This window comes from Gossypium raimondii, chromosome 4 (genome assembly GCF_025698545.1).
Source record: "Gossypium raimondii isolate GPD5lz chromosome 4, ASM2569854v1, whole genome shotgun sequence".
NCBI lineage: Eukaryota > Viridiplantae > Streptophyta > Magnoliopsida > Malvales > Malvaceae > Gossypium > Gossypium raimondii.
In genome coordinates this window covers 4,718,550-4,745,729 of record NC_068568.1, presented here as the reverse complement: position 1 = coordinate 4,745,729, position 27,180 = coordinate 4,718,550, and the positions used below count along the sequence as shown (strand labels likewise).

The following is a 27,180-nucleotide window of genomic DNA, read 5'->3' as shown; positions in this document are numbered from 1 at the left end:
ATATAGTTTACTCTACATTTTTCTTTTATAATTTATTTTTCTTTTATTATTTGTTACCCCTACCTTGATTGAGGTATGTGGCAACACGAGGATCAACTGGAGAGACCCACAAGCGACCCCAATCTTGTACTGTCCAAATTGCCACTTAGTGATCGACTACCGCCATGGCTCATATCCTTTCATAGGAGGGATAGTTCGTCCTTAACAGTCCGATCGAATCCTCTATTAAGTCATCTGTTACTAACAAGTACACTCTCCTCGAGAGAAAAATATCCAAAAATTTTCACAAGGGACTCTCCTCTACAAACAAATCCTAAGATGCTAATCCCTTATCCTTCTCCTCTTCTCTCCATTAATTTTTAATTGAGGTAAATTTTTGGTTTAAACAAATGTCTAAGGTCTAAATTCAAATATAATATAAATATAGAAGTATGAAAATCAAAATCATATTTTTAATAAAAATATTTATTTTAACTTCTTGCTATTAGTTAGTTCATATTTTTATTTGAAGCAAGTTGATGGCTTAAAATAAGTTTTTATTTAATTTTATTTTATGGTTTTGATACATATAAAAATGAATAGAAATAAATAGTTTAAGTATAGTAATGACCTCAACATTTTGTGAAAGTTTTGAAATTAAAGTTCCATTTCTTTATTTTATTTATCTTAGATTATGTAGACATTTATATAAATAAATTCATAATGTTTTCATAAAATATTGTTCGCGCAATGCACGAGTATATTTGTATATACAAGAAATGGTGCTACGTCTTTAGGATGGAAAATTATCACTTTCTTAAGAATATAATCAATCGAAATGTAGTTTCAATGTTTGGTATTTAAAATTTTATTTTACTTTTATTGGAATCTATTTTCATAAATCTAACAATGTAATCCTTACGAGATACTGGGAAAATTATTTGTGCAAGACAAAATTAACATTTTTAATTATTAATTTTTATGAATAATAAATAATGCATTATATTTTAACATATTTTATATATGTATGGATAATTTTAAATATATATATCTAAATGTATTTAGATATTACATGTAAGACAATTTGAAATAATTTTGTTGTCAATTAAAATTAAAAATTAAATTCATAATTTAAAAGGACTATAATTAAAATATTATTATGAATTATTTAATGCAAATATTTGTTACTAACAAATATTATTGTGAAACATTAAAGTTCATGAATATTAAATTTTTTAATAAGAGTAATTATGTAAATTATTAATTTTTTGAGATTTTAATCAAAACGTAGAAAGCTCCAAATGTCCTTTTAATAATTTATAAAATTGAGTCAAAATTAAAATGTCATATATACAAATACACCAAATAAAAATTCACATTACACATTTTGAAGTTTATGCATAATTTTAATATTTATCCTTATAAAGTAATTTAAAGTTATTAAATATAAATCCAAATAATTGGTTATAATTAAAATTAAACTTTTATGAAAAGTAAATAAATATGTTATTAAGTCAATTAGATGTATAAAATAGAAACCAAATTCAAGAAGTAAACAAAGTATATATATTATAGAAAATATTTTAAAATGTAATGAATCACATAAAAATAATTAAATATAAATATATGTAAATCTTTTAAGATTGATGTCAAAAATATTAGTTTAGAAAAGAGTTGAAAATATGCTGGTTCTTATATTTATGTCAAAAACCTAAATATAGGCACATCGAACATATTCCGTTGTAGTCTAGGTGGTTAGGATACTCGGCTCTCACCCGAGAGACCCGGGTTCAAGTCCCGGCAACGGAAGTTTTAATTTTGGACCCTTTTGAGCCCTTTGGGCTTTTCTGCTCGGTTAGTTTGTTGATGTTTCCATTTCTTTTAAGTTAAAATATGCCTATTGTCCTTGTACTTTTCAGAAATTAAAATTTTAGTCCTTGTACTTGTATTTTCAAGGAATTTAGTCCTCTACTTTTCATATTTCAAAATTCAGGTTCAGCTTTTAATACCATTAAATTTTTTTTTGTTAAATTCAAGTTAATAATATTTTTAATTATATAGTTACCAAGTGAGTAGCTTTTTTTTCAAAATGTCACGAAAAAAATTTAACAAAATAATTAACAATGTTAACAATTGAACTTGAATTTTGAAATCTGAAAAGCAAAAAACTAAATTCTAATTTTCCAAAAGTACAAGGACTATAGGCACATTTTAACATTTTTTATTGTTTAAAAGAAACTGAAAAATGGTAGAAATTTTCAAATTTACTATATTTTGATGCATCCATTTGGAAAAAAATATTATATTTGTTACATAAGTTTTCTACCCATAGTGGTGGACCATAAATTATGTAAATATTAAGTGCATGAAAAATTACAAATTATATTTATAATTTTATAATAATGTTTTTGTAGATATTTGAAGTCACTCATAAACTTTCACAAACAATACGTTCTTAAATTAAATAAATATTTATTCAAAATTAATATTTATAAAGTCATAAAATTATTCAAAAACACCTATTCATGTAATATATAAAGTTATATATATAATTTTACGTTTTTAGTTTTGTATTTGCTAACAAAGCTTTTACATTTAATCAAACAATGTATTTGTGCAATAAATTATAGGCAATTAATTTAAGCGAATAGTTGAAGGAAATTAAATATTTTTATTAGAAGAAATGACTTTAGTTTTGTCGATTGAGTCTTAGAACGATTGGCATTAATATTGTTGTCAATGTAGGAGGACATGGGTTCGAGTGCGTTGAAGTGCATTATCCTCCTTTTATATAGGTTGGAGAGGAGCTATGAGTAGTTTTAGGCATTATATCAAAAAGAGTGGATATGATTAGAACCTATAATGAGATTATTAAAAAAAAATGCAATGCACAATTAATTCCTATTTATTGATAAAATATTTATACTAATGCATATAGATATGCCTAAGACAAATCAATTAAAAATATTTTAAAAATATTTTTTATAATATGAAATACTTAAAAGGGATAATAAAATGTTTTATATCCGAGCTTGGTGATTAGATTCACTTTGGTACTTATATATATATATTTTTTGTTTACGTTGGTCTTTAAACTTGACAATTAGATTCATTTTAGTCCCTAGGTTTGGATTTTGTCAAGATTTAATTATGTGGCTAGTGTTACTGAAATTGGACCAAATCGGATGGGCAAAGAATTGATCGATACAACCGTTCGAACAAAATGATTGAACCGACTGACTTGGAAACTACTTGAAATTGATAAAAAATCGAAAATTGAGACAAAAATTGATAGTTGAACATATTAAACTTGTTTATTTTGTTTTATATTTTTATGAAATTTTAATTAATTATTTAATTATTATTGATTTGACGGTTGAACTGGTTGAATAAAAAGCTAGTGGTTTGACTTGTTTAATCACTAGTTTAATTATTAAAACACTGAATGTGACACCTTAAAATTGTGCTACTTCATCAAACTTTTATATTTTCTAGTGACCAAAATAAACTTAATTATCAAATTCAATACTAAAATAAACAAAAAAATATAGGTATCAAAATAAATATAATTATTAAATTCGAGAGTCAAAATCGTCTCTATTAATAATCAAATCAAGTCAAAATAATGAAATTCATGAAAAATTACGATTTTTAAGGTTGAAACCGTTCAAATATACAATGTTCTATTAATCTAGAAAAGAGGTGAAAGTATGTTGTCCTTTGGTTATATATATTAAAGCATCCACGCTTCTCAAGATCCGTTGTAGTCTAGGTGGTTAGGATACTCGGCTCTCACCCGAGAGACCCGGGTTCAAGTCCCGGCAACGGAATTAAATTTTCCTTTCTGCGATCTGTTTGTTTATTTTTTATTTTTACTTTGGCCTTTGTCTGGCTCTCTTTTTTTGCCTTTGAATACAATGCCATTTGAAATAGAGTTTGTTTGAAACATCCACATAAACTTTTATTTATTTTTTTCAGAAAAGGAAAATAAATTTATGTGATAAGAGTGGGTTAGTTTTGTTTTCTTATTATATGTGTAAAAGCAATTATTTATAAAGAAATAGATAGTCCAAATTTTATATTGTTATTGCCTAGTGGTGTTTGGAATTAAGCAAACAGGGTTTCCTTTTGAACATAATAAACCAAACTTTAATACATCTCACAATTCCAAATTCCCTGTCTGCAATGTTGATAGATAGAAACACTGATGTATATAATAAATTTAAACTCAAATGCATTGACATATGTTGAAAGCTAATGGTTTTGTTTACAAATGAAAACTAAAGTTTCTCAGATTTCATTTGCCTGTGATAATGAAAGCAAGAACAAGAAAAAATAAACACAATTTCTAAAATGGTGCAGGTGGCAATTTCTTACTGGCCAAGAAATGCCTCACTAGTTGAAGTGCCTGACTTGGTTTAAAAGTTGGCACTTGATGACCTGCTCCTCTAATGGTTACAAACATAAGCCCTTCATATTCAATCGTCCACCCACCAACCTGTGAAAATAAAATGCAATATTACGACAAAATCATAAATATATATATATATATATATATATATATGATTGTTGTGAGGATGAAGCAAGGTGGAGGTTATGACGGTGATTGGCGGTTTGCTTTGCTTAAGGCAGGGTTGAGAATCGCTATAAATGGAAGGTTAAAGAGGTTAGGTTTGAAAGACGATGTAGAAAGAGTGAGAGAGATCCCCCTACCATATGGAAATAAAGGATTTATACCCATAGCTCGAATCTCGAGATGCTATAGGTTAATTAACTACCTTGCTATAGTAGGCCCAAGTAAAGTAGTTTGGGTGACAAATGGACATACTGCCAATCATCTCAGATGAAATATGACTGTTGATATCATAAATGATAGTTATAAAGCGAGCCCTTGTATAATTTAGTGCTCGAGGAGTTTTCCAAGAGGTTTCTCAATGGATTTTCTCGATGAATTGTGCTGAAAGGTTGGCTATGAAAAGTGGATATTAGGAGTGATGACGAGTGAGAATTTCAAGGTATAGGGGTACAATATATATATATTCATGTGAAACAATGAAGTAGAGAAGCATGTATAACCTGTTTGTGGTTGGTGTACCAAGGTGTCCAATCTTCAATTATTTTTTGCCCTAACTTGTTCAGGGTTAATCTAGTTGCAGTCACTGGAATTCTTCCATCGGTATCTCCACTGCAAATACAAAACCGTGCATTTATATCATGTTCTTGTTGTTATTTCGTGTTTATGTTGTATAATCGTATCGTTACCTGAAAACCCAAATACGGATACCTCCGGCTATGAGCTTTTTAAGTGTAGGAAGCATAGAAGATGGTGCGTCACCCCAGGTATTTATAATGTCACTGCAGACAAAGAAAGACAGCCTCATACTTAATGTATTTTCACATGGTTATTGATGATGTCCCAAAACAGACATCAATGTTCAATGATTGTGGATTTCAATTAATGGTACCTGCAATGAGTCCATGGATAGGAGATGTTGGTTACGTTGGCATGAAGTGCTTGTTGAACATCAGGCCTATTTAAATAAACTTCAGTGTAGTCCGATAAACAAGGATCGTATCCCGCCGGTCTCATATGCCATCGGTCCTGGAGAAAATCGGATTCAAATTTAAATCGAGACATTTTACCTATGTTTTTTAAACTCGGGTGTGAGAAAGAGCTTACGAATTTGGAAAATATCTGTGGGGCAATGCCTTGAATCATCGGCCGTTGTCGGTTATTACTGGTGCTGGAGTTACTATTACAAGTGGGAGCATACAAGCTGTACATGTCTATGATGTTGTAGACATCAAAGTAAGCCTGCATGGCTTCATTACAACCATTAGTTGTGTTTGGAGTGCTGAAATTACATTTGATTTTGATGTTGCTGTAAACTCCATCGGATATCACTGCATGATCCCATGCATAATCCACCATTCCGGTTTGATCTGTTTCGTCGTCCATCAACGCGTTCCCAATCTACAAAAAATTCATTAGTGAATTCGGTAATTCAAAATGATTGGATGAATCAATTGAATTAAAGTTTCGAATTTATATAAACGGTAAAAGTATCATGGAGGTTTCTATACTAAGATTCAAATTATCTTTTGCCCCTCTAATAAAACAATAAACAAATTAGTATCAAAGAGCAAATTGATCTTTCCCTTAAAAATTTGTGTGACTGATAGAATAATCGAAAACAACTAAATTCCATACCATAAATCCCTTAAAATTAATGTAATCCGACTTGGGAACAATCTTGTTACTGTCAAAGATAAGTTCAGCTAGTTGTGGAACATAGTGCCCTGAAAAAATTCATTATCCAAGTTATGAGTTCGGAATATAGATATGTGTTTGAATATTAATAGGGATATTTATTGAATATAAATATTTTGGTAAAATAATTTATTAAGTCTTTCTCAAATTTGAAATTGAGGAAATTAGTTTTAAGTAACTCAATGTTTACATATTTTTTAATTTGGTCTTGATTCTAAAAATGAACAAATTTAGCCTCAACATTTACAAAAATATTATGGGCTAAATTTGTTAAATCGTGACTAAATTGATAGAATATGTCAATTATGACTAATCAAATTTATGTAAAATTGACGAAAAATATTAACAGTGTTATTAATTGTTCACTTTCAAAAGAATTAAATTATTTCGTTTAAAAAAACTAATTTACTCAATATGAAATAAATTAAGAAAAAAATGAAGGGAGAAGTTTGTAATATATATATATACCAGCATAGCTTTCACCAGCAATGTAGAAATCACGCGACTTGAACTGTGGGAATCTTTTGAACCAATTGACCAGAAATATGTAGGAATCCTCAGCTAAGCATCCAAAGAAAATAACATGGAATTAATGATGACGAATTTATATTTTTTAAAAGAGTTTTAGGATCTCAACGTTTATTTTTAGTGCGATGCGTTTATTTTTTTTTTACTTACATTATAATATTTAAACTCATTATCACCACTACTTTCACATTAATCGCACGTAAATATATTGCCCATCCAAAGTGCCTTAAATTTTTTTTCTTTTACAATAAAAAATTTTAATGATAATTTATATTTACCTGTGATTTTATCACCCAGTTGATGGATATCACTGCTTGTGTTGGTATAAGAAAACCCAACACCAACCGGAGATTCAAGAAACAATAAGTTGGCAGCTGGTTCACAAACAAACTATCAATTATTCACTCAATTCAATTTAATCATAAAAAAAAATTAAATAATCTAAATTTGTTGGAGTCAAATTCGAATGGACCGGTTGGCCCTGACCTGAATAAATAATTTAAAAGTTACCCTAAATTTAAATTGATCTTAACTCATAATTATCTGATCTAAAATACTCGAATCTTGAATTCAAATGATCTTAACTCGAAACTATTATAATATGAAATGATCTGAAATTGAAATTAGCTTATACTTGAAATCTGACCTTTGTCAAATTAACCGTTCTATAATAAATGAAAATAAGTGTCGAGCTTGGTTTTTATATACCTTTATTCCACCTATGTGGATTAAGCTTTAGGGTTTGTTCATCTTTCTGAGTGAAGAAAGGTCCCAACTCCTCTGCTTCTCCATATCCAATGGATGAACATCCAGGACCTACAATTTTAATTATTTTAATAAGATTTCGACAAGAAGTAACCGATATTCACCATTTAAAAAATACAAATTAAATTAATAATAATAAAAAGGAAACAACCCATAAATGGAAATAAAAAAGGGAAAAGAAAATAAAGAGTGAGGGGGCTAAAAGACGAAAAAAAGAGCATGAATGGTAGTTAAAAAGATGGTAGAAGTCAACATAGTTATAATAAGGTAGTTGAATCAGACTAATCATATTCAAGAAATCCATGATGATTTGGTTTGACAGCTTGTGAAAATAGATTAAAGGGTGTTATACCTACATATTCTTATTATTATTATTATTATTATTATATTGGATTTTTTTTAACTTGGCCAACTATGCATGCATCTTTATATATATATTGGTTAAAAATTGAAAGTAAAAGAAATAAATTAGAATGTCGATTGAGTTTTAGTTCGACTAGTATAGGCATTGTTGTCAACATAAGAGGAACTATGTGCAAGCGCACTGAAACGCATTATACTCCTATTTTATGGATTGAGAAAGAGTTATGGGTAGTTCTAAGCATTGTATAAAAAAAAAACAGATACGATCCGAAGGTCTGCTCGAAACTTGAGAGGTTTTGGGTAAAACTATTTGGTCCAAAAAATGAGCTTGGACATAAAAATTAAACCCGCTTTTAAGTTTGCAATACTTTATATTATGTTATTTTTAGATATCATGTAATTTATAACACATAAAAAACTTATACTAAATATATAATACTACTTTAATTTAAACGTTAAAATGGTGTTAATATGACTATATAAAAAGTTTCAGTAAATAAAAATATATAAAATTATTAATATTAAATAAAAATAGTATAATTTTTTTAAAATAATAAGGATGAGCTTAAAATAAACTTGGGTTAGTCTCTTTACAAATATGAACGAATTTAGATAAAATAGACCTCTATTTCGGCTATAGATTAGACTTGGACAAATATAAAATTTTAAGTTTAACTCGATCTATCGATTTATGAGGTAAGATTTTTTTTCTCATTGCAAATTATATATGTCGTGCCTCTTCATGATGATGTTGAATTACCCAAAAAAATTGAATTATTAAATATTAGGAGGATTAAAATTGAAAATTTTGTATTTAATTTAGAGACTAAAATCCTTAAATTAAATTATTATTTTTGGGAAGAATGTCTACTCTTCTTGTCGCTCTTGTGTCCAAGGGTGACCTAGACTAAAATTTGAATAAAAATTTTAATTAAAATTGAATATAAAATATAAATCTTTTTGAATTTTTGGGTCAATTGAATTTTAATTTAATTGGCACCGTACTATTATAACGACATAGAAAATACGATAGTAATGATTATTACAAATTAATAAGTAAATAAGCATGTTAATTAGACAATGTTGAATTTATGTATCCATATATGGGGTTAAAAATTCTAAAATTTTAACATTTTGGGTACCAATTTGAAAGGAATATATATGGAGAATGTGTAAAGGGAAAAACCAACTTTCATCCAAACAAAACAAGTGACAAAAGAGTAGGAAAAAAAGGTTGAAGATGACAATTCAACCCAATATGAATATATATGGCAATGGTGCAAAAGGCATGAAAATGACTTGGTGAATAAATACAAAGATAAAATAAAAAATTTCCACACGGAATCTTTTTGAGTTACTCTTTAAATCTATTAACCCATAATTTCATATTAGTTAAAATTGAATTAATCGAATTGAAAAAAAGAAAAGAAAATTTGTTTACCTCCATTGAGCCATAGTAAGAGGGGCTTTTTCTCAGGTTTGCTGGTGGCTTCAAAGAACCAATAAAACAGGGCTCGACCATGACTCTCGTTCACCGTCACGTACCCTGCATATTGCTTGAACTCCACCGCCGGTTGTCCTGGAAGCTCCACCACCCTGTCCGCTTCTTGCTGCCGTAAAACATCACTATGGCTCAGTTCACCGCCGTGCCTCGACCCTTCACTGTTCACACTAAGCAAAACCAAAACAAAAAAACCCAACCAAACTGCTGCATTGGAAGCCATTAGAGATCCCACTCCCCTTCTTCTTCTTCTTCTCTGTATATAAATTTATCTCAACTGTGTGGTGTTAAGATATGTGTATATAATATATATGGAGAAAAAGATATTCATCAGATAATCAACGACAGATAAGAATCATCTGTAATTAGTTGAGGGCTTTTTTTTTTAAAATGAAAAAAGAAGTCATACTTAATTATTATTTTTAATTCAGGGACTGAATTATATAATTGCTTGGACGGGAATTTTGGGAGTATATGGAATGAGATATTGGGAAAGAGAGGGCCGGTTTTGGGTCAATTGCTTTGAATGGAAATATTTGACAGCTTTTTTGCAATTTTATAAAATTTAACCTTTGATTAGAAGCTAAACTAATTTGGTAATAAAATATACACATGTTGAATCTTATATATATTTTTTTATATTCTTCATATCCGTTTTACGATCCATGTTCGGGGTTCAAGGTGATTTCTCTCAACAATATCATCTCCAAAATTCAAATCCAAATCCTCCCCTTCAAAGTGCAATATGCAAATGTTCTCCCACTATATAATTTTGCCATACTTATGTTAGTATGGAATTGGGAAGTTCTTTTTATTTTCCCACTACTATTATGTTAGTTTAGTTTTTCATTTTTTTTAATTTTTTTTATTACTATATACATTTTAACATAAGTATTCAAAGAGTAAAGTGAGGAAATTTTTGTTTGGGTCGATATAAAATTTAAAAAAAATTAAAGACTAAAATTAAAATGTTTGTATTCAAATGGCTTAAATTTTAAAAAGGACTAGAAACGAAATTATACCATTTAACCAATGAAGAACATTGACTACACCTATAAGTACTAGAGACATGTAAAAATTATTTTAAGAAACTAAATATATCAAAATCGACATAAATTACACAAATCTGATCGTATACAAACATATCAAAATTTTAATTTTACATTAATCCTAAAATGTAAATGGTGTTTACAGTTTTGGTATTTCAATAATTTTAAATTAAAGAAGATGTTAATTAAGAAAACTTATGGTAAAACTGTGGAGGCTCTTGTATTAAAAGTCGGATTGCATGTTATATCTCTCTTATCAAAAAATAAGTAAATTAGTCCTTATACATTAGATAAAAAAGCAAATTAGCCTTTTTTTTTGTTAAAATTTGATTCATTTGTCCTATTAAAAACTGACATGGCTGACAAAATAAGCATACAATGACATGTGACATGTCATGTATACCTTACGGTGATGTACATGGACTAGTTTTTAACCGTAGAAATGGATTAAATTTTTAATAGACTAATAGCAAGATAAATTCGTATTTTTAATTTATTTATTTTGGCTAATTATGGGATAAATGCTATTAAATTTGAGTTTTTCTTATCTGGAATAAAGTTGGTGTTGAATTCAAACTCTTATAAATAGGGGCTAAATTGGAACAAAAAGCAAAGAGGAGGGCTTGATTGAAAGATTGAAGATTCAAAAAGTGGCTGGATAAAGATTGAAGGATTTTTTATATTGTTACAACTCTGTAATTAGTTTAAATTTAATTTTTAAATTTAGGATTATTTAGTGATAATATTTAAAAAAATATATAGCTAAATTTTAACACTAAAAATGTGTATAAATACCTATTTCTTTACCCTTCGCATTTAATAAATTCTCTATTTCTTTTACTTTCAACTCTATTATGCCATTTCAACTCTTTTCCTTTTACTTTCAACTTTTTGATTAATTGCCTTCCAAGGCCCTTCCCTTTCTACTTTTAACATATAGGGCTAATTTGCCCATTTTTTGAGTAAAAGGATAAAATGCAATCCAACCCCTAATTTTGAGCATGGTTTGTTATCATGTTTCAATTATAGCAAAAAGTGTTAAGTTCAATGGCAAGACACATTACATTTTTGATAAGAGAATGCACGTTCAAATTTTGAAGACGACATTATTGAGAGAGACAATCACAAACTCCAAATATAGACCATAAAACTAATATGTAGAATAAAAAATTTATATTTGGATTATTTGTATTCATAATTTCTAATGATACGCTTTTAAATTTAAGTTTAGAAAAATATATTATGCCTTAATTATTTTATTTGTGTTGTAATTTAATGCTATCATATATTATTTTATCAATCTCAAATTACCTCATGTTATATAGTTATCATAATTATTAAGTGAAAGATTTAAATTATTTGCATAAATTAATAATATGTAAAAATATTTAAATAATATATCTTGACTTATATAAAGTGGTGATTAAAATTTTGATGATGCTCATTTGATACAGTTCAAATCGTGTGACGTCCATCCCTACCTTAATATTATATAAAGGACAAAAGAAATAACATTATTTAATATAATTCAATTTTTTTGTAATTATTATATTCCTAAAATAATTATTATATATAATTGGAGTATTTTGTAGATTTTATTTTTAAACTATATTTTAATTATATTTTCATGTTGGGTTACTTGGGTAGATTTTATCTTAGATTGTATTTTAATTAGATTTTTGGGTCTGTATCACTTTAGATTTTATTCCCATTAACATTATTTATTTTAGGAATTGATTAGAAATATTTAGAGGGTTGGAAAATTATATAAATTTTTTATTTTTAAAAGTCTCCTTTTTTATTAAAATATACTTATGGATTTATTAGCATAGATATTAAAATATAATAACTTTAATATAATTATAAGGTAAATTTATTTATAATTAATGGTTGAAATCCTGAGCGAAATCGGGTGTAAAATTACCAGTAATAATACAAAACAAAAAAGTTTTATGCAATTTCATCCTTAAAAGCTGCTAGAATTTGAGCCTATGCTTTTCTACAAACTCTTACACATTAATTTATTGCCTCAAAATTATAATTACTCAATAATTTATATTTAATAAGGGAAAATATTTGATAGATTGCCAATGAAATGTTTAGACTCTACAAGTAAAGGCGGGGTGACATGTGTCCTATAAGGTCATAGTAAAATATTAAAAAAATAACTACTAAAAAAGAGAGACATGTATTTTTTTTATTCCATAAGCAAATTTAAAATTTTGATGCGTCTCTTTTCTGGGTCAATAGTTGATAATTTGGTAGTGTACTTTTTTTTATCATTTCACTAATAGTTTTAAAAAATTGACTATACTCCTATAGGATACTTGACAACCCCTTAACTTCACTTGTGAAGTTTAAAAACTACACTAGCAGTGTACCGAGTATTTTCTCCTCTTTTTTCAATATTTTACTGTACCTCTATAAGACACTTGTCAACCCCTTGACTTTATTTGTGTAATCTACAAACTCCATTGATAGTATACTAAACAAATTTCCTTCAATAAAATATTAAAATATATATTTAAAAAAAAAGGCACGTGAATTTTTAAAATTATTTGTGGAATAGAAAAAATGGTCAAAAATAATTAAAATCATGTAGGCAATGAGTAGTTTGTATTGAGAATTTACAATAATTAAAATAAACTAAAGTTAAACATTGACGAGTTCCATTGTTAATATAAATAAATAAATGTAACATCAAAATCTAATTAATTAATGACAATACAACCATAAATTCGTACAATAAGAACATATATATTCGAATAGAAAATTGGAATAATTTATATTTAAAATAACATTAAATTTATATAAAGAACAAAGGAACCAGACAATATAATAGACAAAAAGGAAGATGATTGGTTTCTTAATCCAAATAAGCCAAATTTAATATTATTTTTAGAAAAAAATGCATGTGACCAAATTAAAAACCTTAAAAATCTCATATTTATTTCTTCAATTTGCCATTTTGTTGTTTGGGCTAGGCTTGGTAGTACTCATTGGGTTCTTGTTTTTATTTTATATGCAATTTTATAATAATGTTTCATGTATTTTATTTAGTGCAATAAAATGTTAGGATGTATTTTGACATTATATAAATAATTGAGAAAAATAAAATATGATTAAGGGTTTTAATTTTTAGACCCATAATTACAATAATTATTCAAACATGCTATATATATATATATATGTATAATTACAAATAATTACATTCAGATTCAATTATTGAATGATTTTTTAACACATTATAAAAAGAAAAAAAGAGAGAGAGAGATGCCATTGTTTGTATTTAGGTTGATTCAATCAATTTATTTTCATTTTGCATTTGATGAAAGAGATTATAAGCATTACTAATACTAGAAATTATATCACACGTGCATATGTATGGAAACCTCTATTTAGACTATAAGTAAGCGTTTAAAATGACATATAATAAATAATGAAATATAAGATTTGAAAATAATAATAATAACAATACATATGTAATATGTTCAAAATTAACATAAGAAAATTGCTTAAATTGTGAATAAATGGAAATTTAGGTAGGTAAATACATCAAATTAAGAATATTAAATCCACTCCAATTGCTTATAATAGTATTGTAATTTTTCTTAAGTTAGTATTGACTTGACTTATGACATCAACTTAATCGATTTACATTGTCAATGCATACAAATAATGTGGGTGAAACAGTTTGTGTAATAATCTTGAAATGTTTAAAATTTTCAAAATAAAAATTTGGTTGAAGTGGTAAAAAAAAGATTTTATAAATATTGGAAGCATGGGTTCAAATCCTAACATTTCTAACTTTTTTATTGATTTTTCTAAAAATAAAAAAAGGCAAAAGTATCTTCATAATAATATAACTTATTTAAAATATATAAGATTATTTTAGTAAATTTATTGACTAAGTTAATATTGAGTTAACTCGTGACATCAACCCAAATCACACACTTAAATAATAGCATAGATGCTATGCCAATATTTGCATAAAAGTCTCAAAGACATCTTAAATATTATGCAATGATTTTTTTTCGAAAGAGAAATTTTCATTGATATAAAAATTATTACAAGGAAAGGGAATCATAAGGATCCTAATGTATATGAAATTAAACACACGAAATGCATATGCTTAACCAAAGTTAGGTTGTACTGAAAACATATCTGGCATTTAAAATGATTTTCAAAAAGAACCCAAGCATCATTTCTATTAGAAGATATGAATAAGTTCAAATTTGAAAATTTTATCATTTGACTCCAAGTTTCTTGAAAAATTTTTAAAGTATAATAAAAATTTACGCAATAGCTTTTGTAAAGATGACTAGTGTTTATTAATTTTGAACGTTTAAGCTTCCTTGATAGTTTTGCCTTTTTCAACATCAGTGAAAGAACAAAGAGGAAAAAGGGTACAAGGTGACATTGTCTCAAGTCTTCTCCTTGGCCTAAACGCCTTATGTAGTTCTCCATTGATGATAATGGGAAAAATTAGAGTAACGATGCACTCCATGATTCATCATCATGAAGACTTTGTTTCACCACCTTTTTTTTAAAGTAGGATTAAAGTCTTCATGAGCTAAACCACAAGAGTTAGGTGAGATGATAAATGTCTTTTCTACCTTAATTAGTAGTCAAGAGTTCAATCCTCATACTGGGTATGGAGCAGCTTTAAAACTCGTGGCCAGCATCTACCCCTTTAATGAGCCTATAGAATGCAGAGGATTAGTTAGTAGGCTCGCTCCAGTAGATACCTTGAGAAATAAATAAAAAAAAAGTCTTCATGATAAGGTACCCGCTCAGTCCAAAAAACAAAAGGTTATTGGAACTTCATCTTCCTCCTCTTAGACCGCAACCACTCGACACCGATATCTCACATTCGATCATCCACCCCATGAAGAGAAGTACCAACACTTGAAGGACAAATCATTGAGTTTGAGTTGGTGTATCAACTGGGAAGCCCTTCAGATTGTGGGTCTATCCACACGGGTTATACTTTATTGGACGTGACACCATGGGAATAGTTCTTTGTGATCGTGAAGCTAACATATGCTTAACTTACTTTGGAGTTTTGCTCCTCATTCTTCTTACAAAATATGCTATCGTTAGGGGATGAACCTCGAGCGATTTCATTCCGTCTTGGGGGCATCATGTTATCTTGAATTCGTCTCCTTGGAATGCATGCAACTTAAGTTGGTGAAACAGATTCCTTTAGTAGTCTCATTTTAGATGTCATTATTTTGCCATGATCTTGTACGCAAAGTTATAACAACTAATGGGTCTGAATTTTGAGATATATTTGGGGGCATTTCTACCTTATAATGAGAATGAGATGAGTTGAATCCATCTCGTTATGTAGCCTGCCACTCGCAAGGAATAACTTTTGGTAATCTTTCTTACTACATGTCCTTCATCTGATATCCATTTCCCTTCATAGTTCTTTATTTTGTGGATTTTGTTCCATCTTTAATGGTTGATAATAGTGTTATCAAAAACTATGTTTGTCTCACCTTGTTGAATCCACTTGATTCTTGATCTCTGTTTAAGGAGATTTTCACCTTAATTTTCATCCTCGGATGTCCAAACTTATTACTTTATTCTTTAAAACATGGCTTAGCATTCTTTAATTTCCATTGGAATTTGTCCATTCTCATTCCAAATGTATGTTGGTTCCATGCTCTCAAAGCTATAAGCTCACTTTCCTCTTCTAATAGCCACTTAGCTTTGAAACTGAATAATTTCTTCCTTCTTCGGGTTCGTTTGTGAAGTGCTACAACTATTGGACTATGATCTGGCCATAGTCAACTTCATTGTACATTAATAAAGGCTCTGTCTGATTTTTCTTGTATCTTTTCGATTTCTACCCTTAGATTTGGCCACGTAAAACCACCCCTATAATATCCATAAAGGATTGGCACCGATCAATCTACTTGTTGAACTGGTCTTGCATTAATTTCCCTCCCTTTGGACATTTTTTTTTCTGAGGATCTAGCAATGTTGAAATCCCATTATACAGATCCAGGGTTGGTCAGAGTCCACCTGAGCTTTTGAGATCTTACTCCATACTTTTTTTCCCTTGTCATCTTGTTATAATAAGCTACCATGAATGACTAAGAATCTCCATCTTTTACTACCCCAGTTGATCTTTGAATCAGTATAGCTCTTCGAAGAACTGATGACCTTGAAATTCACATCCTGTTTTCACCATAGAACCCATTGATGAACCTTAAATCTGTTCTTAAGCACTTCTAGTCTTTTCCTCTTCTGTTCTACGAAAATAACAGTTGGTCCATAGCCAATTGAGCTCCTTTAAGGCTCGAACAACTGTTGGTTGTCCAAGACCACAAAATTTCCATGATAACAAAACTCATCTCATGAAAAATCCAAGAAGAAACAAGGCAAACTATGGATTACCTTAAGATCCCAGCTCATTTCTCATTATAACTCCGATCTTCAAATTAAAGAATTCACTGCTGCCGGAGCCATGTGATACTCGTGACTAAGCCAAGCTGATGAAGCTTGCACAAGTGTGAGAATCCCCAAGTCGATTGAGAGAGAAACTACTAGCAAATGCTAGATTAGCTAGGGAAGCCCTACACATGCAAACGACAGAGCAGATGAAAATCACCTGTAATTACCTTCGACCACCAACTTTGCAATCATTGGCCTTTTTCTTGGTATTGGTTTTGCTAATCAGGCAAGACTTTCTTGCTCTTCCGCTATACACTTGCAATGATTAAAGGAGCTTTGAACATTGGTTCCCAAATAGCCATTAGCAATGCCAGTGAAGCTGCCCAAGACAATAGATAACTAGGGATTGCAATTGGAGTGGAGTGATGACGGGGTTTGTCTCATTTACTTCTGCCCCAAGTTTGCATAGATGTCATAAACATCCACATCCGGATATGTTGGTAATATCCAGAACCACTGCATCTCACTTCTTGTATTAATAATTTTTCAATTTCATATTATAAAAAATCATATATTATTAACTAACTAATGAACATAATTTCAATATATATAGTTTTCTAGTATACGTATAATATATAGTGTATAAATACTCATATATGTACCTATGATTTATATATTTAATGTATATATAAAAGAATATAACAAATTACATAGAATGTCATGAAGGGTAAAGTAGTAATTTAGAAGTCAGACGAAGCAAAGTGAAGCAAACATTTATCACAATTCACAACTGCCTCACTCCATTAAGCGCATCCACTTTTTTTTAAATCAAATCTCCATTCAGAGAATTCGATGCATAATCCGTGTAGCGGTTTGGGTTTTCTATGGACCACCCATGGAAGAACAACTTCCAACCAAAAGATACAGGTCTTACAGCACTTCAATAGCATTAATGTCATCATATTTTATAGGCCTACTAAAGCACCACATGAACACAACACTTAAAAGGCAAATAAAACACGACACAGACAGAAGATAAGCAAATACACAATACAAATATATGAGCAAGCTCAAAAGCTATATAACCTAAATTATTAACACGTCAAATGAAAAAAAAATTCTTACCAAACCCTTATTGCTGGCCATTAATCAAAATTACATATAGATTATATACTTTCCTTCTATAGTTCCATATAGAATAAATTATCACCCATCATTATTTTTTCTAAGATGTATTAGTAAAATAGAAGTAACTTTGAATCAATTATGATTCAGTGATAATGTATGGTAAACAGTACCATGAGCAAAAACATTATTAACTGAAAAATAAATCTATTCAAGTGGACAAGACCATCCTATGTTACTGATACCTGAAGATCAATGTATCAATGATTGAATAAGCATCAAATACAGGTGCACGGCACAAATATTATAAGAAAAATAAGAAGTCCCCATAACATAGAATTTAGTCAAATTATGAATAGAGGTAAATAACTTCTTTTTGATTTTCACGGAAATTTCTATGATCATATCTACACTAATAGAACATGTTTCAAACATGAGGGGTTTTTTTTTTTTTTTTTCAATACATTACATTTAAACAGAAGAGGGAAAGGGTTCATAAGGATCGTACTGTGAATACCATGTTAACCTTGGAAGCTATATATATAAGTTGCCAACTACATGAGAGTTTTATTAAGAACAGAAAAACAAAGAATACAAGCGCGGAATCTAATATCAGTATTTCTATTTTCGGAAAAGATTAAAAAAAAATGGAGCAACATAGCATTCAATTTACTCATTTATACTCCAAGAAATTAATTTCAGGTACTTTATAGCTCAAAGATTATACAAGAAAAATTAAATACGCAATCCCAAGTAGGGCAGAAAAGAGAATGCTAGGCAACAGAAATTGTCTCCAAGAGAGAATCAACATACTCTTTAAGCTTGGCCTTTGTAATCGCACCTTCTCTCCTACTTTCTGCCACTTCTTGCCCATCTTTGAACAAGATCAAGGTCGGCAATCCGTAAACTTTGTATTCCTCAATCAGTTGTGGATTCGCATCATGATCTATTTTCACAACTTCTAATTTATCTCCGTATTCCTAAATTTGAACCAAAAAAGAAGAAGCTATAAGCTACTAGAAATGGATAATCAATTCGTTGATAATCACTCATTAAACAAGTTCGAGCTCTTAATTAAAGGAACAAATAAGTAATTAGATGAAAAAAGAAAAAAGAAAACTACCTGAGCGATGGATTCCATGGCGGGAGAGATTAATCGGCAAGGTCCACACCAAGTGGCGACGAACTCGACGAGAACCGGACGGTTGGATTCCAACACCGTACTTTGAAACTCGCTCTCTTTAATTTCCCTAACGCCAGCACCGCACCGTACCGAGAATTTAGGAACCGATGAGGAAGTGAATGGCCGTGGGAGCTGGAGATGGTTCCGTCGGAAACCGTTGACCGAAGGAGTGGAAGAGAATCTTGCGGCGGCGGAATAGACCTTGGATGGGGAAGCGATTGTGCGAACCGGAGGGAGGGGTGACCGGACCACCATAGACGATGAACTTGAGAGAAGTGTGTCCATTTTTTACGGCTGGTGATTAAGAGTGTGGATTGAGGAAGGATAAAATTGAGAGATCACAATATTTTCTTTTATTTTAAAAAAAGAATTTTATTTTTTTTATAAATAGTTTTTTATGTGATGGAGAAATTAGAGGTTGTATGATCTATTTCCAGCTTGACTGGAACCACAACGGCACAACCTTGTAGTTTGACATAATCAACAATTTAGCCCTCAAACTTTACAGAAAAAATCCTTTTAGCCCTTTATTTAATTTTTCTATTTTTCAGCCTTTGAGCTGGTGTTTTTCGTCAAATCACTCCATAATGGATAGGAAAATTAATTTTTTTTAAAATTTACTGAAAAAATCCTTTTAGCCCTTCCTTTAAAATTTGTTGTTTATATATAAGTTATAATAACAAAGTTAACTCTCAACCTTTACACATTTATCCAATTTGACTTCTACTCTTTTATTGAAAGTAAATTAGATTTTTTAAACTAATAAGGCTAAAGGATATATCAAAATACCTTAGTAACAAATTTAAAAAGAAATCAAGTAAGCCTTTTAAATTTTAAAATTATTTAAAAATCATAAAATTATAAACAAAATTTATAAAAATTTTAAATTTATAAAGTTTCATTAAAAAATAAAAATATTGGCCCATTGTTATAAGATTTTTTTTAAAAAATTATGCTCTATTTTTTTTATTGGGTTGATATTGTTATCTTTTAATAAAAGTTTTATAATTTTTATAACTTTTTAAAAAGGGTTTAATTAATTTTTTAATTGTTACTATGGTCTTTCTGACCCTTTAGCCTTATTAGTTTTAAAAAATTTAATTTACTTCCAATAAAAGAGTAGGGTCAAATTGAATAAATGTATAAAGGTTGAGAGCTAAACTTGGTATTATACCTTATATATAAACACCAAATTTTAATGGAGAGGTTATTTTGCTCACTCATTTAATGTACAATGATTAATTTATCCATTTTTTAATAAAAAGACTAAATACAATTTTTTTTTCAGTTAAAGACACATAAACTTAAATGCAAATTAAAAACGTTTAGGGAAGACATGAATATCATTTCAAGAATGACCATGTTGAGCAAGAAAAGAAGCCTCCAAGGCAGCTAAAACCTTTCTCACATAACACAAATTAAACCCACACTAGAAGCATCTTAAGTCACTCACTTTTTACTACTCATCCATTTTGAGATTTCTTTTAAAGTTGTTTAAATTATTTTATCTTTTTTTTTAATTATAAAATTTTTTAAAGGCATAAATATTCTTATAAAAAATTATTTTTAAAGATTTCGATTTTTAATTTTTTTGCAATTGAGTTGGTATTTGATTAACTCGTGACACCAACTTAAAGATCTTATAAATAGCATAAGTAAAGCCTACATATGTATAACATATCATAACATTGTAAGAATTTGACTTAATTGTATCCAACATTCTAAAATTATCATTCATATTCTAAAATAATTTTCAAAACTTAAAATATTCTAATTGAGTCCTCAATATATTAATATCACATCAATCAAGTTCTTTCTTTAATCTATCTCATCAATTTAAGCGCTCAATGCAGATTAAGATCAAACGTGAAATATATTTAAAATATATTGATCAAATTGTGAATATGTATACTTACCAAATCAGCAACTAAAATTTAATGTATTAAAAAAAATACAGCGTAGGAAAATACAAAAACTCTGCAACAAAACCTTTTTGCCACATTCTGGTGGATGTCTTCCTATTTTTTAGAAAGAATTTTCTTACACTTAAAGAAGATCAAGAGTTTGTCCTATTTTTTTCATGGCCTGTGACAACAACATTTTCAATGAAGATCAAAGGGATCAAAGTAAGAAATACAAAGGAAGATTTGGTAGACTCAGACTTGGGCGGGTAAATGAATCAATGAAATAACTTTAGTTGGTAAAGTTGTTTCAGATAAAGAAGTGGAGTTGGGATCGATTTTGTAACACTCCCACTCGTTTCGAGTAAAAAATGTTACATTTAAACATTAAACTCACCACTTAAACATATTCTTGTTTCATTATAACCGAGGTAACTATAGCACAAAATATTCTTTGAGGAGTGATGTGATTCGAATTGAAGTAGTAATCCTCGATTCTTCTCAAAACTTATCTATCACCTATGCGTTTAAAACAAACGTGTTAAGCTACATAAATAGCTTAGTAAGTACTCAATTGAATTCAATATTACCTTATATATAATTTAATTTAATTAATTTTAATAATATTTATTCATACAATTTCTTTCATTGATATACGTAAACTTTTAGTTAATTTCGAAAATATAAAATCATTTAAATTAACATTATAACTTATAGTTTTTTACTTTAACACATATAGCCACTAATCAACTTTCACATACACATATCAAAATCTTTTTCTCATATCACAAACATAACATAAACACTTAATTCATATGTATTACTGAAACACATTTATCACTATAACATTTCTACTTTCACAATCACTTCTGCAGTTCTTAATGAATCTCAGAGGAGTTCAATAATTTCTATACATTGCAAATATTTAGGCCAAACATGAACTCCCGGCCTATAACGAGAACTCCAGTAAATAAATCACATAACCTAATACTTCTCTCCTAATCCCCTCCGAACCCCTATATCACCAACCCGGTTCCCATCCAAACCCTCAACCCATCTCAGCTCCAAAATCATTTCATCATCATCTATCATATTTTCTCTGAATTCACTAAGACATTTATTCACATATCACTTCCATATAACATGTTTGATATATGACACATATATCACTTTATATCATACTACTTATTCACTTTGAATCACATAAAAACAATCAATATAATTTTATTTCACATATTCATAATTCATTAAAATACAAACATAACGTATATTCACAACGCTTAGAATTTTAGATTTCAATTCACTATCATTAATCATTTTATTTTCTTATAATACTTCACTTAAATATTTTATTTCACTATTTTAGCCCACTTAGTAGTTTTTGAATATTTTACAATTTAGTCCCTAAATTCATGAAGATTCAATATTTACTTTTATAACACTTTAATATCGCTATTCACTTCATTTAAATCTTTAATCACAATATTTATTTCACATATAAAATTTTAAAATCTTTACAATTTAATCCTTTCTATAGTAATTTCATTATTCTACATCTATTCACTTATCAATCAATGACAAATAAATAACTTTTCGCTCCTTATAATTTAATCCTTAGTTTCATAAAATTCACTAATTACTAAATTATCACTTTATCATTTCTTACATTACTAACGTACCTTTAATTACATATTTACTACAGAATTTAATATACATATTCAATAATCTTAATCATATCTTATTTAATTATTTCATATTAAAATTTAAATACTTAAATATTCAAATTAAAATAAACTAACTTGAATTCAATTAAGTACTTGCCTATTTCTTCACTTGAAATTAACATTTTTCCTCACTCTCCCAAGCTTTCATCGTCTTCTAAGTTGTTTCCATGATTGAAATATTTCCATAGCACACCAGGAGGTGAAATTAAGCTATTATTTTAAGGAAGAACTCAAGAAAAATGCATGAGAGCTTTTCCTTTCGTTTTCCTTTTCTTTCTTTTACTCCCTCTATTTCTTTCTTTTCTTTCCCTTTTATTTTTTGCTGCCCTAAGCTGCTACTGTTCAGCCTTCCAATTGTGTAGAAAATTCTACACTTTATTTTTTAAAAATTTAGTCCATTTATTCCATCACCTAATCAGGGGCGAAGTTAGAAAATTTTTTTAGGAGGGCCAAAATGAAATTTTAATTTTTAATAGTCTATATCTTTATAATTTTTAAAGGATTAAATTAAAATTTCATAATTTTAAGGGGGACAATTTTCCATTTTAGGGGGCCCGGGGCCCCTGCCAACCCCCCTGCATTCGCCTTTGTATCCAATTAAATTTCAACACTTTTCAACCTTAATTTTCATAAATTCTCTCTCCTTTACACCTCATTGCATAGAAATTTTAACCCCACCAAATATCGATTAAAAATGAAAACAATTACATTTAGGTCCTCTATAAATATAAGAAAATTGCACTTTAACCCCTATATTTTTTCACTTTATTCAATTTAATCCCTATCTCAATTTTCCATTTCCACATCTCAATACATATCTCTATCACGTTCATAAAAAATGTTTATTCAATTTCACCTCCTTTCCAAAATGGTCAATTTACATTTTAATCCTTCAACTTAAAAAAATTAAAATTTAATCGTTACTAAATTTCATCTTCCATGCTTCCTCTCCAAATACTTAATTTACTTTTAAAATACTTACCCTTTCTTAATGACTAAAATTTTGGGTATTACAAATCCTCTATATTTTGAATAACGCATGGTTGGTGGAGGATTGTTTTGAAGTGCATGAAATGGAAAGGAATGTTTTGAATTTTGTGTTTAAGACAAAAAGAAATGATAAGTTAAAAGTCCTCTCAAAGTCTTGGATGACCACCTTATGCTGAAGGAATGGTCTAGGAATGGGGGGTTTGGAGGATGTGGATCTTGCTACAACTGAATTCTAGGTACAAATTCATAACATCCCACTTTAACAACACACAAGAGAAAACTTGGAGAAAATTAATCAAGTGATTTACAGAGTTTCTATGGTTTACTTTAAAGTAAACCAAAATGGATGCTGATAGAAACAGTTCATTCAATTACAAGCTATTGTGAAGGTGAAAAAGCCTTTAACTCAAGGCTTCAACTCAAACGACTTGGTAAAGATGATCTTGTTGCTTCGTTTTTCTATTAAAGATCACCTGATATATGTTTTTCATGTAGTCGGTTTGACCACTCATTTAAATTTTGCTAGCCATTTTTGAATCTAGTCGTAAAAAAGTTTATGGTGAGAGCATTGTCTTTATCATGGTGAGGCCATAAAGTTTCAGAGACTTCTAAGATTACATTGAATGTATTGAAAAGAAGTGGTCTAATTGTATGGGAATATGTGCACCTGGAAGCATTAAATAACAATGATGGGACGAAAGAGAGCCAGGTGGGATTCTGCGGGTTGGAGTAGAGGGTGATAGACGTAGACCACTGCAAAGGCCCCTAAAAAATGTAGAAAATAACTTAGGAAAAGGCCTACTTTGACCTAGTTCTGATAGAAGAGGGCTTTATCAGCACCGAAGTCATGATCCACTTTGAACAAAATATAGGTGAAGTTAGAAGTAGGAGTAAGGTAGACCTGAAAACAGAAGTTACCCATTGGCTGGAGGTGCACCAAGAATAAGATGCAGAGATTAGACTTATCATGGATGGAGTTAAGTTTCAATTGGGTTGATCTAAAATTTTAAATTTGATTTTTAGGCTGCCTAAAAAATATACTTAAAATTCTATTTTAAGTTTGACTTGGATTAAAAATAGGGTAAATTATTAAAATAGTCACTTTTATTTCTCTTAAGTTACATTTTAGTCACTTATATTTGAAATGTTACGTTTAAGTCACTTACGTTAACATGTTATAACATTTTAGTCACTGAGCCGTTAATTATCGCTAACAGTGTAACAGTAAGCTGACGTGATACGTTAAATCATCATTTCAAACAAAAATTTTAGGTTAAATTATATAATTGGTCTCTAAAATTTTTTCGTTTTAAGCACTTTTTTCTTTTATATTCTTTTAACTTTCCCTTCTTTTTTTCATTCTCTTCCGCTTCTCCCTCTATTTTTCTCCCTTCTCCATCTCTTTTAACGTAAAAGAAAAAAAATAAATTTCTCAAAACGAAAAAAATATAGGGACCAATTGTATAATTTAACCTAAAATTTTCGTTTGAAATAATGATTTAACGTGCCACATCAGCTTACTGTTACACTATTAATGACAATTAACACTCAGTGACTAAAATGTTACAAGACAATAACATAAGTGACCAAAACGTAACATTTCAAATATAAGTGACTAAAATGTAACCTGAAAGAAACAAAAGTGACTATTTTGATAGTTTACCCTTAAAAATATTAAACTCGGACTTGAATCCAACTTGCACGGATTAAATTTTTTAGATTATTCTTTTATATAAAACAAATTTTAAAAATATAATACATCCAATACACTAAAAATATTAAAATAAATATTTTTCAATAAACTGAAAATACATTAAAAAATCTTTATACTTAAAAAAATATTAATATAGTTACAACTCAACAAACAAATGCCTCTTAAATAGTAGCAAAATTAACAATAAAACATGAGTTATATAATATCCAAACAATAATAAGAAACTATAGCAATATAACAACAAAATAGTAGGAAAATAACAACAAAACAATAGATTCGGGTCAGGTCAAGCCTAAACAAAAAAAAATTACTTGAAACTCGGCTCGTTTAAAAAATATGCATTATTTTTTGTCTAAAACGATTTTTTAAATCTACATTTTTGGCCAACCATTTCACCATTCGAGTGGTTTGGACTTCGGTAAGTGACCCGATCTTTAATCGGGTCTAGTGGAGATCTTAGAGTTGGGTAGGAGGAAATGAGTCAAGATATTGCTACAAAGAGAACCTTAGAAAAGGTAGAGAAGGAAAACATTTGATGGGCTATGCCGAAGGAAATTGAACTTATGAAATATTAGTTAAGTTGTTTGAGAGGAGGTGACGGAATGAAGCTAATCGAGGCACCACTACAAGAATAAGAAAGAAGGACCGAGGGGATTGAGGAAGGTGGGACTTCCTCAAAGGAAAGATTTATGCTGAAATTTGATTGATTCATTCAGGGGTAGGAGCAAGACCTTGAATGAAGCAATAATCATGTAGCCTGTTTGTTTGATGGGTTGATGCTGATTAGAGTTAGTGGTCAGTCGATCCAAGATTTAAAGTTCAACAACGATAGCTACTTATATTGCTTAAAGGTTGTCTTCGGTTAAGGTTCTTGTAACTTCCCCTATGCGGTGTTCATGCTTAATTTCTTTGTCGTTTTTAAGGTCAACTTATTTGTTTTTTTCGGAGCATGTATTTGCAATGGTTAAATGGGTGGTTTCATTAGTCTAGCAAGCAAGACCTAACATTGTCGACCCACCTAACGATTTTAGGTGGTTGAGCCTGGCATGGGCATGACCTTAAGCTAGTTTCTCTAGTTATTAACTACCTTTAGAAGATTAATTGATTACATTTATTCTTTGGGGCTAGTTACGCTTATGTGGTTGTTTTTTTTTACAACTCAGGCGTAGGAGTAAATCACTTCCACTACTTGCACCACTAGCAAACGATTTTTAACATATTAGATTTAAGTTATATTTTCATATTTTCTTGGTGCAATTTTTATATCGTTGATAAGAGTAAAATATTTCTAGCACACACACCACTAACAAGTAATTCCTAGATTCCATCTCAGGCAATGATTATGGAGCCTACAACTTTAACCAATTAGTTGAACGTCGAGTCTTGATTATTTGAGACAATACTTGAATAAATTATAATCTGTTCATGAGCTTTAAATTAAAAGATAATAGATATTTATAAATTTATATATTTTTATGTTACTATAAGTAATAATGTGAATTAAGGTAAAATTGAATTAAAATAACTTGGGGGTGGGCACAATTTAAAATTTGTTGGCTAAGAATTTAGATTGTGGTAGTGAATAGTGACCATCAAATACCCTCTAATTATTTAAAAAGTAATTAATTAAACTTGATATAGCTTCTAGAAGCCTCTAAAAAGAGAAAATTGATCTCCCTAAA

The 27,180-nt window shown here is 29.2% G+C and overlaps 2 protein-coding genes and 2 non-coding genes across 4 annotated transcripts; 2 read left to right on the top strand and 2 right to left on the bottom strand.

Annotated features, from left to right (window-relative positions):
• Window positions 1-1,715: 1,715 nt before the first annotated feature.
• TRNAE-CUC (transfer RNA glutamic acid (anticodon CUC)) lies at window positions 1,716-1,788 on the top strand. Its single transcript has one exon. It is a non-coding gene; the product is annotated as a tRNA-Glu (tRNA).
• Window positions 1,789-3,736: 1,948 nt separating this feature from the next.
• On the top strand, window positions 3,737-3,809 carry TRNAE-CUC (transfer RNA glutamic acid (anticodon CUC)). The gene has a single exon. It is a non-coding gene; the product is annotated as a tRNA-Glu (tRNA).
• Window positions 3,810-4,173: 364 nt separating this feature from the next.
• Window positions 4,174-9,834, bottom strand: LOC105780346 (serine carboxypeptidase-like 34). The gene is made up of 10 exons (XM_012604622.2): window positions 9,348-9,834; window positions 7,487-7,594; window positions 7,057-7,152; window positions 6,719-6,811; window positions 6,191-6,279; window positions 5,660-5,953; window positions 5,445-5,581; window positions 5,242-5,334; window positions 5,056-5,164; window positions 4,174-4,477 (listed from the first exon to the last, which is right to left on the bottom strand). Exons 1-10 carry the CDS (start codon window positions 9,628-9,630, stop codon window positions 4,328-4,330), a joined length of 1,452 nt encoding a protein of 483 aa, XP_012460076.1. The 5' UTR covers window positions 9,631-9,834; the 3' UTR covers window positions 4,174-4,327.
• An 8,666-nt stretch (window positions 9,835-18,500) lies between these two features.
• Window positions 18,501-19,525, bottom strand: LOC105780347 (thioredoxin X, chloroplastic). Its single transcript, XM_012604624.2, has 2 exons — window positions 19,110-19,525; window positions 18,501-18,966 (listed from the first exon to the last, which is right to left on the bottom strand). The coding sequence occupies exons 1-2, from the start codon at window positions 19,452-19,454 to the stop codon at window positions 18,760-18,762; spliced, it is 552 nt and encodes a 183-aa protein (XP_012460078.1). The 5' UTR covers window positions 19,455-19,525; the 3' UTR covers window positions 18,501-18,759.
• Window positions 19,526-27,180: the final 7,655 nt, after the last annotated feature.

Excerpts from the sequence above, each read along its gene's own strand:
- LOC105780346 (XM_012604622.2), bottom strand. The coding sequence starts at position 9,630 with ATGGCTTCCAATGCAGCAGTTTGGTTGGGTTTTTTTGTTTTGGTTTTG. Across the intron at positions 6,812-7,056 it reads ACTGGGTGATAAAATCACAG|CTGAGGATTCCTACATATTT; the intron begins GTAAATATAAAT and ends TTGGATGCTTAG. Across the intron at positions 5,335-5,444 it reads TATCCATGGACTCATTGCAG|TGACATTATAAATACCTGGG; the intron begins GTACCATTAATT and ends CTTTGTCTGCAG.
- LOC105780347 (XM_012604624.2), bottom strand. The coding sequence starts at position 19,454 with ATGGACACACTTCTCTCAAGTTCATCGTCTATGGTGGTCCGGTCACCC. Across the intron at positions 18,967-19,109 it reads CCATGGAATCCATCGCTCAG|GAATACGGAGATAAATTAGA; the intron begins GTAGTTTTCTTT and ends GTTCAAATTTAG.